We start from the raw sequence: 20310 nt of genomic DNA, 5'->3' as shown, positions 1-20310 counted from the left end.
TTTAAAGCTTGGTGGTGATCGCATCATGCGGTAGGGCCATTTCTCTACCACTGGTAGTACTACCTTTCACAATTTAGACAGAATAATGAAGGACTACCTTCAATGTCCTCAACTTTATCTCAAATCGATAGATGGATGACACAGTTGGGGGTTCCAATAGGTAAATGATCCCAAACACATGTCTAAAAACCGGTTTTGGAATTGATAAACCAGACTAACATCGAACATCTGGAATGGCTTTCTTAAATCCCTGAACTCAACCTTGTTGAAAAATATTTATGTTTGCAACTTCCAGTATTTTTAATGGCAACTGTGGTAACTGAATTTAGAGCTACATTTTTCTTTTTTGGCTCTTATGATCATTACACACCTATGGGACACGTGTAGGGAACCTGGATTATTTCTGCAAACTTTGCATTGTTTTTCCACCATTACCAACACACAAGGAATCAAGACAAATGTGGCTGAAGAATCTAAACTGAAACTAAAAATTTTACAACTTAAGCCCACAGAGGATAAAAATCCTTACCCCACTTGTGCTTTGGCTATGACCACCACAGAAGAAATGTTGGCTTCTGAAAAAGATTAACAGCACTGCTGAGAGCAAACCAAGTATGATTTTAGTTTATTGGAAATAATGAGGGATGTAGTTAAATCTATTTTATGATCAATAATTAATTAGTGCATGATATCCCAGTCTTTCCATCTCTGACTACCTTTCTCAACCTACAACAAACCATAACCACTTAAAAATAGTCTAATACACCACTAGTGTGCTCTCACTGATTTAAAATCACAGAAAATGCCAGATCAATATTGCATTATATTTTAGATTACATTTTCTTGTCTAACATTGGAGTCCATTTTTTTCAGGTCATCCCCTCAATTTTTTAAAAGATGAAAGCACTGATATGATGATATTAGCCAGTTAAAGATGTAAAAGTTGATGTTCCCACATGTCATTTATACCCGCATTTGCTGCAAGAGACGAGGATGAGGAACCAGTTGGATATGTTGGGTCCACAGCAAGAACCCAGGCACTTTAAATGGACAAATTCTACCTGGAAGAAGTCAAATATCTAGCCAGAATTATGCCAGAAGCTTGTTGATGGGTACAAAATGCATTTGATCTTGAATTTGCAATTTTACATTTGACCAAAGATCAGTAGAGATATATGAACCTGTGAACATAATTTTTCCCTGTTTGGATTGGAAAAAAATCAACATGAAATCCCTGTTCTAAAACCATTGAAATTCATGCCCGTAAATAGCTTACGCAAATATCCGACTACAGCCATAAGTCAGAACTGTGTTATGCTCTGCTATCTTATAACTCAGATTTGTTGGAATGCCCAAACTGTTCAGTGCTCTTTCATTATCTTTGCCAAGGAGATTATGTTTTCAGTTGAGACTGTCTATCTGTCTGTCTGTTAGCATCTTGATCGAAAAAGTTACAGACTAATTCTAATGATGTTTTTCACCACAAGTGTGTCTTAGCTCATTGAAGAATCCAGTACATTTTGATGGTGATCTGGATCATGATCTGGATCCAGGATTCTTTTTCTATGACGTCAGTGACCCAATGTTGGGTGGGTGAGGTATGCAGTCTCTGACCGTTTTGTTGGTATAGTAATCCTAATCAAAATATGGAAAACCTCTGTAGTTAATTTGACTCAGTCAAAAATTCATGAGCGTTAACATTACTATTAAAAGTAAAGTATTTGATGATCTCTTGAATGTTAGCGTTACTTACTTTCCTCAACCTGACACTTTCGCTGGTTCATTTCAGAAACTTTAAGTTTAAAAAGCAACTTCCCAAGCACTTAAGTTATGCCTGGAAGATGTGGTTGAAAAGTAAATCAGGTGGTAGTGCTGTTAGGGGGAACTGGTTCTGAATGACAAGACTATAAATTTAGCAAGTTGTTGAGTTATGGGTTGATCGAAGCATGTTGAAGTTCTGTGCCTCACCTTGTTGAAATTCAAAACATACAGGTCCTTCTCAAAATATTAGCATATTGTGATAAAGTTCATTATTTTCCATAATGTAATGATGAAAATTTAACATTCATATATTTTAGATTCATTGCACACTAACTGAAATATTTCAGGTCTTTTATTGTCTTAATATGGATGATTTTGGCATACAGCTCATGAAAACCCAAAATTCCTATCTCACAAAATTAGCATATTTCATCCGACCAATAAAAGAAAAGTGTTTTTAATACAAAAAACGTCAACCTTCAAATAATCATGTACAGTTATGCACTCAATACTTGGTCGGGAATCCTTTGGCAGAAATGACTGCTTCAATGTGGCGTGGCATGGAGGCAATCAGCCTGTGGCACTGCTGAGGTCTTATGGAGGCCCAGGATGCTTCGATAGCGGCCTTTAGCTCATCCAGAGTGTTGGGTCTTGAGTCTCTCAACGTTCTCTTCACAATATCCCACAGATTCTCTATGGGGTTCAGGTCAGGAGAGTTGGCAGCCCAATTGAGCACAGTGATACCATGGTCAGTAAACCATTTACCAGTGGTTTTGGCACTGTGAGCAGGTGCCAGGTCGTGCTGAAAAATGAACTCTTCATCTCCATAAAGCTTTTCAGCAGATGGAAGCATGAAGTGCTCCAAAATCTCCTGATAGCTAGCTGCATTGACCCTGCCCTTGATAAAACACAGTGGACCAACACCAGCAGCCAACACGGCACCCCAGACCATCACTGACTGTGGGTACTTGACACTGGACTTCTGGCATTTTGGCATTTCCTTCTCCCCAGTCTTCCTCCAGACTCTGGCACCTTGATTTCCGAATGACATGCAGAATTTGCTTTCATCCGAAAAAAGTACTTTGGACCACTGAGCAACAGTCCAGTGCTGCTTCTCTGTAGCCCAGGTCAGGCGCTTCTGCCGCTGTTTCTGGTTCAAAAGTGGCTTGACCTGGGGAATGCGGCACCTGTAGCCCATTTCCTGCACACGCCTGTGCGCGGTGGCTCTGGATGTTTCTACTCCAGACTCAGTCCACTGCTTCCGCAGGTCCCCCAAGGTCTGGAATCGGCCCTTATCCACAATCTTCCTCAGGGTCCGGTCACCTGTTATGCAGCGTTTTCTGCCACACTTTTTCCTTTCCACAGACTTCCCACTGAGGTGCCTTGATACAGCACTCTGGGAACAGCCTATTCGTTCAGAAATTTCTTTCTGTGTCTTACCCTCTTGCTTGAGGGTGTCAATAGTGGCCTTCTGGACAGCAGTCAGGTCGGCAGTCTTACCCATGATTGGGGTTTTGAGTGATGAACCAGGCTGGGAGTTTTAAAGGCCTCAGGAATCTTTTGCAGGTGTTTAGAGTTAACTCGTTGATTCAGATGATTAGGTTCATAGCTCGTTTAGAGACCCTTTTAATGATATGCTAATTTTGTGAGATAGGAATTTTGGGTTTTCATGAGCTGTATGCCAAAATCATCCGTATTAAGACAATAAAAGACCTGAAATATTTCAGTTAGTGTGCAATGAATCTAAAATATATGAATGTTAAATTTTCATCATTACATTATGGAAAATAATTAACTTTATCACAATATGCTAATATTTTGAGAAGGACCTGTATTTGCTCTTTCTGCTCACTGTCAGATAAGACAGTCTGAATTAGAGGGTTTGATCATCAGGTTGCCTGTCAAAACTGCAATTCTGCCAGGCTTTTTCATTTTAAATACCATCATCAGAGAGAACATGTAACCATAGCGCTTTGATCATCTGATTATTTCGTTTTAAATTATTTATTTCCAACCAAAGCTGATAAACATGCAAACTTGTCAGTGTTCCCGTTTTATTTCATTGGCGTTCAGTGTTTGGCTTGCAGCATGATAAAGTCCTGCAGCTGAAGAATTTCTGAAAAAAAAGGAGACACAGAAGCTCGCTTCATTTGTCCTTTAGAGAAGGCTTAAAACTGGTCATATAGGTACAGTGCCATGCAAAAGTATTCATACATCTTCTTTTTTACATTTTGTCTAGTTACATTCAAAAAGGTCAATGTATGATGTGGACAGAAAATGATTTCTTGTTTTCAAAATGTATAAGAATTTAAAATGTTTAGAGCCACTTTTGTGGATCTAGAGACTGTACATTTTGTATGTTCTTGCTTGCAAAACAGCTCAAAGTCAGTTTGACTGGATGAAGAGTGTCTTTGAAATCATTTTTTAAGTCTTGCCAGAGATTCTCAATTGGATGTAGGTCTGGACTTTGACTGGGCCAGTCCAATACATGAATTTACTTTGATCTAAACAATTCAGCTATGGCTGTATGCTTATGCTGTAGACTCCACCACTGTATCGCTGATGTTTTTGTGTTACTTGGTGATGATGATGTTGTTTGTTTCTTCAAGTTCCCCATCTCTAAAGCCTTTACAGAACAGCTGCATTTAGACTGAGATAAAGTTATGCATATGTGGACACTTTTCTAATTAGGTGACTTCTGAAGGGATTGATTGTAATGGATTTTATCCAGGGTTATCAGAAAAAACAGAAGTGCATAGAAATGCAAAACACGGTTTCAGATATTTATGTGCAAAGAAATGCTCAAAAACTATTCATCCCTTCACTTTCATTTCATGATTGTGTGCTACTTTGTGTTGGTCTATCATATAAAATCCCAGTAAAATATACTATACTTTAAGGTTGTAAAGTTAAAATATGTGGGACAGTTCAAGGGGTGTAAATACTTTTGAAAGGCACTGTATATGAAGCAGATTTTTAATCCTCATTTGGGGATTTTCTCCCTATAGAGCACAGCCAACATAGTTTCAGTATTTTGACCTATGTCCTATCTGAAATGAAGCACAAATGTCCATTTCATGGTGTAAGCAGACAGAAAGTGTTCTTTTTCAACTTGTACTTGCTTGTACTTTTGTACTAAGTTTGTCAGTTCACATGCTCATGTTCTAGAATGTAAAACAAAGGAAGATCTTGCAACACGAACTTATAAACATTACAATTTATAATTATTTGATAAAATTGATGACTATTTTGATTGACTAGTGTAAAAAAAATCATATGCTTTGTTCCTCTTAAAGACAATCTGTAAAAGAGTTGTGCATTGTATCAAAAACATTTTTTTTTTGTTTTAGTTTAAACTTTATTGGCAGATTTCAGTAAAAACATTTGGAAGCTGTGAGTCTCCAAAGTAGTTGTATTTGACAACAGAAGCAGTAAAGGTGAAAGGACTGTGCCTTTTTTCTTTGATCTTAGCTCTTTTATCTACTTTGGTCAACCAAGGATATTTCCATAACCACTAGATGGCACTGTGGGTTCATCAGAGCCCAGAGGTGGTTGTACATTCCTTTATCTCTGTCCTCTCAGGAAAACTTTCACTGCAATCTTAAAAAGTTTCCTTTGTAGAGATCTCCCATTTTTGTCAGCTAAAGAGTGTGAAAAGGTTCAGTCAGTCAAGGTTGACTGTTTCAGACGGGGTTTTGGTCAAATTTTTCTGTGTCGAGATCGGACTGTGTCTTCACTCTCAGTGAGGGCTTGAAGTCACAGTTTGACTCCAGGGGCAGTGTGTTCGGTGCTTGGCTCTGTAACCTGCATCAGTAGGACCCCGTGAGGGGCCGCTTGACTTCATACCAGGTAAACAGTGAGTTCCACTTCACTTTGTCCCTGCCTCGGTCAATACCTCAAAACCTACTGCAACAGATGGTTTGGTTGATGAGCACATCAACATACAGGCTGAAACCTGAGAGTGACATTTATGGTATGAAACCTAATATTTTGGCAAAACTAACAACAGAAAATTTGGAATGTCGGTTTTTCTTCAACACTCTTCTTTGACATGTGGATAAAGTAGTGCACTTCAGTGACTCTCCGAACAAAAGCCCCAAGGTAAAAAAGCTCAGCCATGTTCAAAATGAAGACTGAACAAGGGTGAGCATGCAGTCACACGCTGCTTGTGTGTTCTCTGGGGGAAGGGTAGCTGAGGAGCGACAGCTCCTGCTCAATCTCCGTTTCTGGCTCCGTCTCTGAAAGCATGCCAGCGTTGTGGCATTCCGACAGGCTCTGTGACACTAATCCGATTTGCGTCCCATCATCTGTTGTGTCCTCCGGGTCCACCGTCATCCTCCCATTATCTCCCCTGCTGCCATTGCGACAGTTACTGTTGCGGTCCACCCCAGCTTTATCATGGCTGCTCGTCAGCAGAGGGGTAACGGCATGTGATGGGCACTGCTGGGGCGTGAGGAAGGATTTTCCGCCTTGTCCTACCGCATTGGCCCCGACTTTGTACTGGCACCTTATGTAGTTGGAGAAGGCTCTCCGGTAGGTCTTATTAAAGAGGGTGTAGACCAGAGGGTTGACCCCGGAGGAGATGTAACCCACCCAGACAAAGACATTTAGGAGATCATGAAGCAGTGACTCATTGCACGAGTCACGGCACAAGACAAAAGTGACATTGGTGATGAAGAATGGACACCACATGACAAGGAAGAGGAAGAAGACAATTCCAAGGACCTAGGGGAAAAGAAAGGAAAGAAGTTAACATTTTAAGGAAAGAAACAAATAGGGCTATAACATACGAATAGAAGGTACATTTTCATGTGTTCTATAGGTTCCTTCAGGTAAGTAATATACATGTGCCATGATTTATCAGTCGCATGCCCATTTTGTCAGTGGACAGGGGTCAGTATGGAACATAAATTGTGATGAACCGTGTTTTGTCCACTTTCTATGACAACCAGAATTAACTTTTCAGCTTCTGTTTCATTGGTCCACACGGGCTAGCCTTCTTTCCACACGTGCATCAATAAACCTTGACTCTGACTATCGCCAGCTCACTACTGTTCCTTCGTTGATTCACTCCTGATCGATAGTGACCCTTGCAAACTAGGAACACCACACAAGAATTATCTGACCCAGTCCCCTAGCAATCCCAGTTTGGCCCTTGTCAAACCCACTAAAATTCTCACACCCATGTTTTTTGCTTCTAACACTGAACTTTGAGGATTCAAGTTGACTTGCCATGATGAAGAGATTAAAGATTTTTTCCCTCCACCTCTCAGTGGCCATAATGTTATGCCTCTTTGGTGTAGGTTTATGAACCGTTCCTTTGTCATTAAAGATGGATTTGAATTTAGTTGAACTGCTCTCGATGACTCTGGCAGCACTCCAAGCTTTTTGACGTTTCTCAAAGTGCCTAATTGGATTTGATAGCATGTGACATGAACTTCTCTGAATATTCTGGAGGAAAATTTTTTAATTTGCTGTTAGGAAAGGTCTGCGTCAGAAAAATTCACCTTATCCAGGTTTCACAGAGAGACAAATATATTCAGTGACAGTGACGGCTTCAACATACAGAAAGAATTGTGACTGCAGAACCTCAAGGTTTTTTTTATTAACTGGATTTTTTTGTTTTTAGCTTTTCACACTACAGCAGATATTTTACATTGAAGCCAATAAACTTAAATCTTTATCAGTTTTACTTGACAAAACAGCTTTTATTCTGAGGCTTTAAGATGTCATGCCATTTAATCTTTTCCTTTGTTTTATCTTGGTTTGGTTAGTTTCAACTGTTAAATCATACTTCATTAGAGAAACCACAACTCTAACATAGATCTTCTATTAGAACCACAACACAAACAGGGCATAGTCCAAAATTAAACCATGATTGTAATCAGTTGCTTTGAAAGGTATCCAAAGAAAACTATTTAAATAGTTGGTGTTTCACAGCATGTCTGTATGCAACAGACATGTGCAGGGCTTGACATTAACTTTTTTGCTCACCGGCCAATGTGGCTGGTTGTTTTTCAAAGTTAGGCACTCAGCATTTTCACCAGCCACAATGTTGTTGTTGAGAATTTATAATTAATATGATTAAAGCTGACTATAGCGTGCTAAAGTTTACTTGAACTAGATGTTGCAAATGCACCTTTTTATTAGATATGTATATATTGTACATTTTAAATTGTAAATTGTAAATTTGTATATTCTGTAATGCAAAAACAGAACAAAAGAGCAAAGATGTACCGGAGTCAAATTCCTTGTTTGTATGCACGAACTTGGCAATAAAGCTGATTCTGATTAACATTTTTAAATGTAAATGACCCTTTTACACAATCATATCAAGACTACATAAAATATTTACCACTTCAGGTCATTATCAAGCATTCAGCTCTGATAAGGTTCTGTGCAGGGGTGTTTTTAGGGTCTAAAAACATTGGGGGCTTTAGCCCAAACCCAAAATATTTATATTTCCATAAGACAGTTTATAAGTAATTTAAGGTTAAAATAACATAGGACATATTGTACCAGTTCTCTGTCTCGGCTGGTTTTAGACTGAATGTAAATTATTGTGAATCAAACAAAAAAGGTTTACAATAATTTTACTTGTTTTTTTTATTTTTGTTAGAAGCTGAATGAAGGATAAGAAGTTGAGGCCTGATGAAAAACCATTTTGCTGAAGCAAATAATGACACATTTTGAGGTATTTAGAAAAAAACGTAATCTGAATTTTTGATGACAAAACTTTTTCTTAAACTCAGAGATGTTTACTATGGGCCAGATTAATGTGCTTCTTTTGTCATCTATATAAATTACCTTTTTAAACATTACATTCTCATCAAAGTGTTCCACTCCTAAGGCTCCATTGTCTTAATGTGACTGTGGCTCAGTAGGAAGAGTAGTCATCTTGCAATCAGAAGGTTGTGGGTTCAAATCCAGCTTCCTCCTGCCATATGTTGATGTGCCCCTGGTCAAGGCACTTAACCTCAAGTTGCCTACTGATCTGCGTATCGGTGTATGAATGTGTGAGTGTTAGTGAGTGCGATTGGGTGAATGTGGTGCTAGTGTAAAGTGCTTTGAGCGGTCTGTATGACTGGAAAAGCGCTATATAAGTTCAGTCCATTTAACAGCTTACATTTCAAAAAAGGAAACTGGTATAAAGTAGATTTTTATTAAATCTTAGTCAAATGGTAAAATCCAAAAACACATTTATTTACTTTAATTATGTCAAGAGCTTTTGAAACATTTCATTAAAATTGTTCCTTCTTTTATGAACCTGTTCTCTTTTACCACCATCTTTTCAGCCCTTCATTCCACTTCTGAAGAAATTTGGCTTGCCAAAAATAATAAATGAACATTTTACAACACAGTTTGTTGTTCTGACTGAGCATGTGAGACATTAGTGCAGTTCTTACTATTAAACACTTTCTGATAGGACATTGTGTTAAGTTGTGGGGTTTAAAATATAGCATAGAGCCTCATCCTGGACCTTATCAGAACTAATATTACAGTTATTAATAACTGTACACATATGGTATGTATGTCTCACCTTCAGTAAAACTGTATCCTTGTTTAATTAGTTTAGTTTATACAATATTACATGTCTAATTCAGAAAAATAAAATAGTTGACTAATAAATGGTCCACCTGTAATTAATTGCTATGATTTATTTCTTAATTATACTGCATCTTTAAAACCAGAGTTGTATGTTTAGAATCAGTACAGAAGATATGAAAGAGAAGAGGGAGGCTTATTTTTGTACTTTCTACTATGTCTTAGTGGAACCAGGAGATATTTTCCTGGTTTATTGAGCAACACTTTTTCTGTCTACATGTAGAACTAGACTATAGGACTGGCTGCAGCAATGAGATGCAATGTGATGATCTAAAGGACCTTTCAATGTGATCAGCTACGTTAGGATTAAATGCTTTTATTGTGACTGAAGTAAAGGACCAGATATTTTCACATCATGATGCAAATCCAGCATGTGTAGATTTACCACTATCTTCAGCCTGGGTTATACCACTCTACTTCCACCTATTCCTGAACACACACACACCAGCCTCCCACTCTCTGGTTGGCCCCGCGGTTGCTCTAAAATGAACCCTGTTTGAGGCGCTCAGTGTAACTCTTCGGGTAATGAAGGAGGCAGATCGACCAGGAGTGAACTGCCGTTCTGGACTTCTCCAGAATGGAGTCCGTCTCTGCCTGTGCACGTAGTTGCGCATTCGCGGTGCAGCAAGTGCGCAAATGAGTATTTTTTGTTTCTCCTTTTAACTCATCGTCAGGTTAGGTGGAGTGGGAGGTGACCATGTGGAACACAATTGAAAAAAAAAGTTGATTGTTTTTAAATAAAAATGTGAAGTCCAATACCATTTTGTGGCTGCATCTTTTTTAATACTTCTAAATTTCTTCTATCAAGAAGTCCGGGGCTATTCAGAAAACCTCCGCGTATGTAAAGGTCCCTTTATATGAAAATGTGCAGTGTACAACGTAGAAACTGTACACATTACATTTTGCCACATTACCGCCCCCACCGCGACACAACTGTGTTCTCCACACTGGACCGCCTGTCTAAAGCGACATCGGTCATGAACAGACCAGAGAGCAAACACTGTAGGCAGGCGGGGCTCATTGGAGTTGAAGTGTCGTAGTGTCGCATTTCAACTTGCTTATTATTTCAGATCCCATTTGAGAAAACTACAATTAAAAACTGTATATATAATTCAACCCGCCAAAGTGGCTAGTCGGAGTGGCTGTGTTACCCGCCACTGCAAAAATTCACCCGCATTTGGCGGGTCGGTGGGTGTTAATGTCAAGCCCTGGACATGTGTGATTAACTTACTTTAAGATGATATGACACTAATACACAATACTGCATAAAGTATTTATCTGTCTACTTTTACATTTACGTGAACTTTAATGACATCCTATTTTTAATCTATGAGGTCCAGTTTGTTGATGGACCCACTGTTACCAGAAATAGCAACTTTAACTATTCTGTAAACAGAATAGTTAAAGGGCTGGGATGTGTTTTGTTGTACTAAAGATGAAGACCCAAATGCAAAATAAACCAAGCTTTTATTAACAAACAAGACAAGACAAGAGCACAGCTGTGGTGGGAGGGAGAGAGAGGGGAAAAATCCTAATAGGATGATTAAAGGAAACTCCTTCTGAAGCACTGCTTAATTTGGTACGGTAGAGCACTACAGTGTCAACAGGGGTTTGTCCAAAGTAAGATGTTTTAGAATTAATTGTTGTCCTATTGTTTATATTTTCAGAGCAAGTTATGAGTTGTTTTGCTGATTTATTATTGTGATCTGTAAACATAGGCTTAGGTGTGTTTGTATACTCAATTTGGAAATATGAAAGTTCCTCATGAAAAAATAAAGGCTTCAGTTACAGGGAATCTGAATGAGCCAAGAACTACATGAACTCAGAATAATGAGGAGGGAGAGATAATCACCTGGTTTAATGTGCATTCCTTGTGTTGTTAAAATAAAAATAGTATATTATTGCTAAATATAATGTTTTTGTCTAGGAAACTAGTTAAATATTTAAAAAATGATAATATTTATAATATACTAGAATGACCCCAGTTTCTCATCTAAAACCATGCCTGATTACCATGGCCGATGGCTCCTTAGACAGAGAAGGGCTCGCAGAACCCAGAGATGAGCTCGTTAGTGGACTCACTGACCAGAGTTCACTAGCCTCATACGCACAACACAGTATACTTAAATATCAACTATATAACCATACCAACACACACACACACACACACACACACACACACACACACACACACACACACACACACACAGCTTTGACCAGGCTAGACCTGCAAACATTTTATGCTTTTTCGATGAGTGAACACACCGCTTCCAGGTTTGATAACAACAACAACACTCCTTATTTTGGGGAAGAATCAAGATTAACCATTTTCAGTATTCGTGAAATGTTTAAATACAATTAAGTCAGATGGAAAACAAAAGGTGAAAAAAGCTATTTAATAGAAAACTGTTTCACATGAAGGCAGGTTGGCTGTTCCTTCAGTATGCTACATTTCAGTATAAGATGTTTTGCAGAATACAAGAAGGTTAAATGGTTTAAAGCAAAGTTGTTTTGTTTTCATCTTCTTTTAGCTTAGAACCTACTTTTGTTATGGAACATGCTGGATTTTAAACTGTTTGCAATCTTTTGGAAACCTCCAAGTCAAGGTAAAGGTCGGTATTCTTTTGGGAATACACAGAGAGACCTGTTTGAAAGTTAGCAGCAGTACCGCTGCTAACTGTACTAATCACTAATTGGCAAAACTTAGTTTTACAGCAAGTGTTTGCTCTGACACCTAGTGCGTCAGCAGCTTTATTTTTAATATGAATAATTAATGAAAATACATTACAAGTAAAGGACATTGGAAATTGACCAAGAACCTGTATGGTGCACCTCTGATGCCATTGTTCTTGATGACTTTTCCAGGGAGATGTGGGAAAATTCATTCACTGTTAAGTTAAGGTGGCATATTCTGCAGTTCCAACTGGGAACTAAGGGAAGCAGCCCCATCCCAAACCCAAATCCTGTGCAAATAGATGGAGGTTTCAACTCTTACCAACTTCAATGATTCATAAGGATTCAGCAGAACTTTAAAAGTATTGTGGCTTATAATGGATCAGTTCTGGTTTTGTGGCAAAAGAAAAACTCAGTCTAGATTCTCTTCATATATATTACTAGTTTGTGTGTACAACAAGGAGCAGCAAAATACACAAAGGTATTAATTTGTATTTATTAGGCTGCCAACCTTCTGGCCTGGCTGTAGTTTCCCTTCTTACCTTGGAGGCCCGCTTCTCATTTTTTATGGCCTGCATCATTCCTCGTCTCCCGTGGCAACCTGATGCATCAGTTCGGCCCGGCCCGGTGGCAGGAGAGCTGAGCTGCGATGCGGCCTCGGAGCTAGGAATGATGCTAAGGCTGTCTGAGGTGGAAGCAGTGAGCAGAAGGGTGGGCTCTGGGCCTTTCAGGCAGCTCAGGGTGTTTCGTCTGCTCTGGAAAGGTGGGGGCTTAAGTTCTGTCCAAGAAAAAAGGGAAGAAAAAAAGTAAAACTATGCATGCAATCTTTTAAAAAATACAATTCTTAAAGAAAACTTACATTTTGGTTGAAAATCAAATTCGGACTTTGAATGGGCCATTCTGACACCCTAATATGTAGCACTGGCTGAATGTTTAGGGTCTTTGTCCTTCTATATAGTGAACTTTGATCCCAGTCTTGTCTTTTGCAGCCTCTAAGATGTTTTGATATTGTGACGTCTTGTATTTAGCTACAGCCATCTTCCAACAAACTCTTACAAGATTTCTTGCTGAAGAAAAGCATACCGACAGAATGATGCTGCCTGCACCATATTTCACCATGGGGATGGTGTACTGAGGGTGATGTGCAGTGTTGGTTTATTTCCACACATAGCATTTTGCATATTGGCCAAAAACTTCCGCTTTTTGGGGGCGGCAAGTGGTGTAGCGGTAGAGTGAGAGATACTATGGAGAACTAAGGCTTGCATATATGGGTTCAATGCTATGCTGCGTGTCTTCCCCCTCTCTCCACCCCACTTCCTGTCTGCCTTCTTTGGAAGAATAACAAAAATAAAGGCCACTAGTGCTGCAAAGACAATATATCAAATCAGCTTTGGTTTCTTTAGACCAAGAAGTAAAAATACAAATACAGGCCACGCTTTCCAAATTGTTATTAGTAGAAAAAAAAAACACAAAAAACCATTTGCCATCCATTTCATAATTATGTGCTATCTTATGTTGTTCTGTCACATAAAATACATTAAGGCTTTTGGTTGTAACATGAGAAAATGTTAAACAGTTAAATATCCAATGATCTACATACAGATTTTGCATCCTGATCAGTGGTTACCTTGTGAGTCTGGAGGAGCAAGTGTATTGATCTGTGGAAGGTTGAATGGGCTCGGTGGAGGCTGCAGTGTGATTGCGGGTGTGCTCAAAGGCTGCTGGGAAGAAGACTTTGCTTCATACAGGAAGACTGTAGCCTGTCTCTGGAGCACCTGTGGATGATAGGATGGAAGGATGAGGAGAAAACAGAGTAAATGAATGTGGGTTTCCAGGCCTACAGTTATAAGCTTAGGCTCTGAAAGGCTACCTGTATGGTGAGGCAGTAAGTCACCACCATTATGACAAGGGGGATGAAGAAGGCCACAAAAGAACCAATCAGCATGAAGTGCTCCTCGTTGAGGACACAGCTGCCATTGACAAAGACCTTGTCCTCGTTGTGGAGACCAATCACTGGAATGGGCATTGACACGCCTAAAGAGAAGGAAGAGAGCAGGAAGTAGATATTTTCTCACTATTTACTACAAACTAATTTTAAGTTACTTGGCTTTTTTCCAAATCGATCACATGAGACTAAAGAGGCTGCTGTTGACCGTCTGTGTCAGGATGTGATGTTTTGGACTTTGTTTGTGGTTTTGTGTTTTTGTTTACCTTTTAGTTAGATGTTCTTAGTTGTGTTTTGTATTCATGTTAGTTGTGGTTTCTTGTTTATGGTTTTGTATTTATGTTTTCTGTTTTTTTCTACAGTCCTAGTTTTCTTCTGACCCCCAGTGTGTTCTCTCACCTTTTTGTTCCCTTGGCGTTGCTCTCTTGTTCTTTTAATGGTTTCATTATTATTATTATTATTATTATTATTGTTATTAGTCCTCTGGTCCCCTTTATCCTTGTTCCTCTTGTTTATCCTTGTTCTCTATTTCCTCCTTTATAGGTTACCTTTAGTTATTGTTTACTTTTATTCTAGTCCTCGTTTCCTCTGCTTCACCCTCAGTTTTGGTTCAGTCAGTGTTTGTTTAGGGTTGTTTATTTTTTAGTCAGGGTTCTCTTTTGGTTCCTATTCTGTTAAGGCCTTAGGTTGTTGTATTCCCTCGAGGTTCTCAGTTTCCTTTAGTTAATGTTATTCTTGATTCTTATGTTTTATTTATCTTTGTTTATAGTTTTGTTTTAGGTCTGCTCGGTGTCTTGTTAATTACTTGTATTAGGTTCACCTGTTCCCTCTGCCTCCCAGCCTCCTTGTGTCACCTGTTCCCTGTTCCTCTGATTACCTGCCCTATTGTTTCTTGTCCACCTTTGTCTGTATTTAAGTTTGCCTTCGTCCTTTGTTCCACGTGGTGTCGTTATGTCTTTTCCATGTCCTCGTGAGATGTCTTTTGGTTTTTTGTACTGGATTATCTTGTCACCCTGCACCTCGCCTTCATGTGAGTTATCTCTTAAAATTAAAGTTGGAGTTTGATCCCACTCTGCTTCCTCTGTGCTTGTCTGCCTCTGGTCCACCACAAAATACCTCAATTATGACAGTCCTGTATAAATCTGTTAAATACATATTAAATGGAGATGCAATTTCTTAAAATCTTTTTCAACAAACTCAACTTTAAAACAAATTTATTCTTGCTAAAAGTGATAGCACCATAAAAGTGTCAGTTGTTTTATTTTATTACGCTCCTGAACCATAAACATCTGAACTGATATTATGTGGTGAGGGACTCTGTGTTCATTCAAAGGCCAGGGATCAAACTGACAACTCCCCTCTTATGAAATAAATTTTGTACCAACTGAGCAATAATGACAAAGATAAGAAAATTATTGCAATCACAGAAAACAGAAACAGAGGCTTTCCAACAATGATAAGTAATCAAACTGTGAAAAATTACAAAGAAGAGGGAAATTTTAAGTAATGTGCTATGCTTTAAAAGTCAAAGTTATGCTACCTGCTGATGCCAAAATGATACTGATGGTCCAAAATCAGAATATTTAGCATTCAAAAGTCCATGTATGGTGTGAATGTCAGTCCCAGCCACAGCTTTAAACAGTATGCTCTGAGAGCTTTTGGAGGTCGTAAAGCGTATTGCATCACTTCCTGTTTTCACTGTTGCATTTGGTGGAATTATTTTGTGTGTGAAGGCTCTTTCGATTTGATCTGATTTCTATTTGCTGTGACATCTCTGACTTATTCTAACACATAAGGACATTAAAACACATATTTTCTGTTGCTGCACTAAAAGTTTAGGGACCCTCCTTGTTTTACACGGTTTTTCTCGTAGTGGTAAGGGGTCATTAGCTTAGCGTTAGCTTTAGTTTCACCATGGCTAACCATTCTGTTCCGGCTCTCTGTGTCAGATGTTCAGTTAATCCTTTGCCTCCTTCAGTAATAATGGTACGTGTAATAAATGTAGCATTTTTGTAGCTTTGGAGGCAAGGGTGCCACTGAGTATGGCTCCCGGTAGAAGTCCTCCAGCAGAGCCTGCGCAGAAGGGGCCTCAGGCCGGCTGGGTGAAAGTACGTAGAAAGCATAGTCCTAGATCCCAGCCCACAGGTCACCACCAACCCGTCTGTATTTGTAACAGATTTTCCCCGCTTAGCGATACACCTGCTCAGAAGCCAACTCTGGTAATTGGCAGCTTCACTAGAGACACCAGCGACCATAGTCAAATTTTTGCCAGGGGCCAGAACGAATTACATCAAATCCTACTTGAAACTGCTGGCCAAGGATAAGCGTAAATACAGTAAGATTGCTATTCATGATGATGGTAATGACACCCGGTTACGCCAATCGGAGGTCACCAAAGTTAGTGTTGCTTCGGTTTGTAAGTTTGCCAAAACAATTTCGGACTCCGTAATTTTCTCTGGTCCCCTCCTTGATCTGACCAGTGACGACATGTTTAGCCGCATGCTGTCATTCAACCACTGGCTGTCCAGGTGGTGTCCAGAAAATGATGTGGGCTACATTGATAATTGGGGAACATTTTGAGGAAAACCTGGTCTGATCCGGAGAGACAGCATCCACCCCACTTCGGATGGAGCAGCTCTTCTTTCCAGGAACCTGGCCAGATTTATTAGTTCTCCAAAACTCTGACAACCCAGGGTTCAGACCAGGAAGCAGGGTTGTAGTTTAACACTCCTCTCTGCAGCTTCTGTACTGCTACCCACCCATTACCCTATTAAGACAGTGTCTCGCCCATGGCCAAAATTGAATAGATTGAAAAATAATCTAAAAGGAAGAAACCATTAAAATCTCATAAAAACAAATAAAAGTCAGACAGAAAAAAAACCATTTATGTGGCTTACTGAACATAGGAACTCTCTCTTCAAAGACTTTGTTAGTTAATGACTTGATTTGTGACAATCAGATTGATTTATTTTGTCTCACAAAAACCTGGCAGCAGCAAGAGTTACTACAAATGTTACAAATGTTACTACAAATCAGTCAACTCAGAATCAGAATCAGAAAAGCTTTATTGCCAAGTACGTTTTTGGACATACAAGGAATTTGTTTTGGCGTAGTCGGTGCAATACAGTACAAATTAAACAGTATAAACATATCTACAATATAATATAAATATATGTGCACAGTTTTAAGTGAGTGAGAGTAAGTATAGAGCAGTATAAGATGCAAGAGCAATACAACAGTGCAGGTGATCATTGTGCAAGTATGGCAGTGCAAGTAAAGCAGGAGGGCTTTGTTAACAAGGCTGGTGGCAGATGGGAAAAAACTGTTCTTGTGGCGTGAGGTTTTGGTCCGGATGGACCGCAGCCTCCTGCCAGAGGGGAGAGTCTCAAAGAGTCTGTGACCGGGGTGGGAGGGATCAGCCAGAATCTTCCCTGCCCGCTTCAGGGTCCTGGAGGTGTACAGTTCCTGGAGCGACAGTAGACTGCAGCCAATCACCTTCTCAGCAGACCGAATGACACGCTGCAGCCTGCCCTTATCCTTGGCTGTAGCAGCGGCGTACCAGATGGTGATGGAGGAGGTGAGGATGGACTCAATGATGGCTGTGTAGAAGTGCACCATCATAGTCTTTGGCAGGTTGAATTTCTTCAGCTGCCGCAGGAAGAACATCCTCTGCTGGGCTTTCTTGATGAGGGAGCTGATGTTTGGCTCCCACTTGAGATCCTGGGAGATGATGGTTCCCAGGAAGCGGAAAGATTCCACAGTGTCAATTGTGGAGTCACAGAGGGTGATGGGGGCAGGTGGGGCTGGGTTCTGCCTGAAGTCCACAACCATCTCCACTGTCTTTAGAGCGTTGAGCTCAAGGTTGTTCTGGCTGCACCAGTCCAACAGATGGTCCACCTCCCATCTGTACGCGGACTCGTCACCATCAGAGATGAGTCCGATCAGGGTGGTGTCGTCCGCAAACTTCAGAAGCTTGACAGACTGGTGACTGGAGGTGCAACTGTTGGTGTACAGCTGGTGTTCACTCCTACTAATTATTTAAATTTTCACATACCTTGAAATACTGGACAAGGAGGAGTAGCAACCATCTTTCAGTCTGATTTATTGATTAGTCCCAGACCAATTAATAGCTACAACTCTTTTGAATATTTATTCCTTAGTTTTCGTCATCCAAATTGCAAAGCACTAAAACCGCTTCTGTTGGTTATTTGGCACAACGCGTCTCATCAATAGAAGAGAACAAGAATAATCCTAGGTTTCTCTTTAGTACAGTTGCTAAACTTACACAGAGTCATAGCTCTGTTGAGCCATCCATTCCCTTAGCTCTCAGCAGTGATGACTTTATGTGACTCTTTTTAAACAAAATTGATTTTGTTAAAAATAAAATCACTGGCATACTCATGAACACGATTACTTCATCCTCAGCAAGTGAGACAACATTGGAAGTAACTGTAGAACCGGTTCTGTGTTTGGACTGCTTTGATCCTGTGGAGCTTCTTGAGTAAATAAAAATATTAGCTTCATCTACACCTTCAACTTGTATGTTAGACCCAATCCCAACCAAATTATTTAAGGAAGTGTTCCCTCTGATTACCAGCCCCATTTTAGATATGATTAATCTATCCTCAGTAAATGGATATGTATCACAGGCTTTTAAGGTAGCTGTATTTAAACCTTTACTTAAGAAACCTTCACTTGATCAAGATGGTTTAGTAAATTATAGACCTATATCCAATCATCCGTTTTTATCTAAAATTCTTGAGAAAATAGTTGCTAATCTAATGTGTGAGCATTTACACAGCAATGATCTGTCTGAAGAGTTTCAGTCAGGCTTCAGAGCTCATCATAGCACTGAAACAGCTCTGCTGAAAGTCACTAATAATATTCTCATGGCCTCAGATAATGGACTTGTGTCTGTACTTGTCCTGTTAGATCTCAGTGCTGCATTTGATACAGTTGATCACAAGATTATCTTAGAAAGGCTGGAATATGCTGTAGGGATCAGGGAAACAGCACTAGGCTGGTTTAAACCTTATTTGTCTGACAGATTCAGGTTTGTTCTTGTAAATGATAAATCATCTTTAACCTCCATCGTTAATTGTGGAGTACCACAGGGTTCAGTGCTTGGGCCAATTCTTTTAACTATATATATTCTTCCAATAGGTAAAATTACTAGGCAGCATGGGATACATTTTAACTGTTAAGCTGATGATACTCAGCTTTATTTATCCATAAATCCTTATGAGCCCAACCAGTTAGATAGACTACAGGCATGTCTGGAAGACATCAAAACCTGGTTGGGTTTAAATTTTTTTCTTCTAAATCCAGACAAGACATGTCGTTTTTCGACCCGAGTCTTTGAAAAGAAACTGCTTAGTCAATCAATTAATGTGGATGACATTAAATTTACCTCAGGTTATTTTTGACCAGGACATGTCATTTAAATCCCATAATAAACACGTTTCTAGGATTTCCTTCTTTCACCTCCGGAATCTTGCCAAAATTAGAAATATCCTATGCAGGAGTGATGCTGAAAAACTAGTCCATGCATTTGTTACTTCAAAGCTGGACTATTGTAATTCCTTACTATCAGGATGTCCACAAAATGCATGTTAAAAGTCTTCAGCTGATCCAAAATGCTGCAGCAAGAATTCTGATGAAATTTAAAAAGAGAGATCATATTTCTCCTATTTCAGCTTCCCTTCATTCCCTTCATCTGTTTGATCCAGAATAAAATTAAAAATTATCCTTCTCACATATAAATCCCTTAATGATCAAGCCTGGCATCAAGCTCAGTTGGCTCTGTCCAGACATCCATTGGTCCAATCGTCTTTCTACACAACTTAGAAGGCTTAAAGAGTATCTGAATGAGATAAACAAAGCCTACATGCACAAGACATTTAGCTTGAAAACAGTTAAAAGATTGTGGATTTAAAAACACCACTCTACTGAACATTTTGCTGTAAATTATTTTAGAGCAAGCATAAAAGATAGGCAATGGCTTTGTTGACAAGCTGCAAAGGCCATTACCAATCAGCTTTTGTTATTATAGCCGTCTTTGCTTTTTGATATAGCAATTGAGTATGCCAGCGAAATTGGCTTTTGTGTTTGTGTTTCATTGTACCTATGAATTTAGTTTTTTTTTAGAAGAATTCAGTATTCACAGACCCCTGAATAAAACGTTGCTATAAAAATGGGAAACTACAACAGGTAAATTCAGTGTCATGGAATGCTGGTATTAAAGGTGTTTTGTAATGTCATTACCACTAAGTTTTAACTAAGGGAAATATGTTTCTGTAATATCGGCATCGTACATAAGTTCTTAT

The 20310-nt window shown here is 39.3% G+C and overlaps 1 protein-coding gene across 7 annotated transcripts in view; it reads right to left on the bottom strand.

Moving 5' to 3' along the window:
• Nucleotides 1–5722: 5722 nt before the first annotated feature.
• Nucleotides 5723–20310, bottom strand: part of htr2cl1 (5-hydroxytryptamine (serotonin) receptor 2C, G protein-coupled-like 1) — a 319756-nt gene continuing 305168 nt past the window's right edge. For all 7 annotated transcript variants that reach the window (XM_047385472.1, XM_047385466.1, XM_047385469.1 and 4 more), the window contains 4 exons: nt 13910–14073; nt 13667–13814; nt 12582–12817; nt 5723–6486 (listed from right to left, as the gene is read on the bottom strand). In XM_047385472.1, coding sequence (XP_047241428.1) covers nt 5917–6486; nt 12582–12817; nt 13667–13814; nt 13910–14073 — 1118 coding nt within the window. In that variant the 3' untranslated portion in view covers nt 5723–5916. The remainder of the gene's footprint in view (nt 6487–12581; nt 12818–13666; nt 13815–13909; nt 14074–20310) is intronic.

This window comes from Girardinichthys multiradiatus, chromosome 14 (assembly GCF_021462225.1).
Source record: "Girardinichthys multiradiatus isolate DD_20200921_A chromosome 14, DD_fGirMul_XY1, whole genome shotgun sequence".
Lineage (NCBI taxonomy): Eukaryota > Metazoa > Chordata > Actinopteri > Cyprinodontiformes > Goodeidae > Girardinichthys > Girardinichthys multiradiatus.
This window is presented reverse-complemented; position numbering and strand designations above follow the sequence as displayed.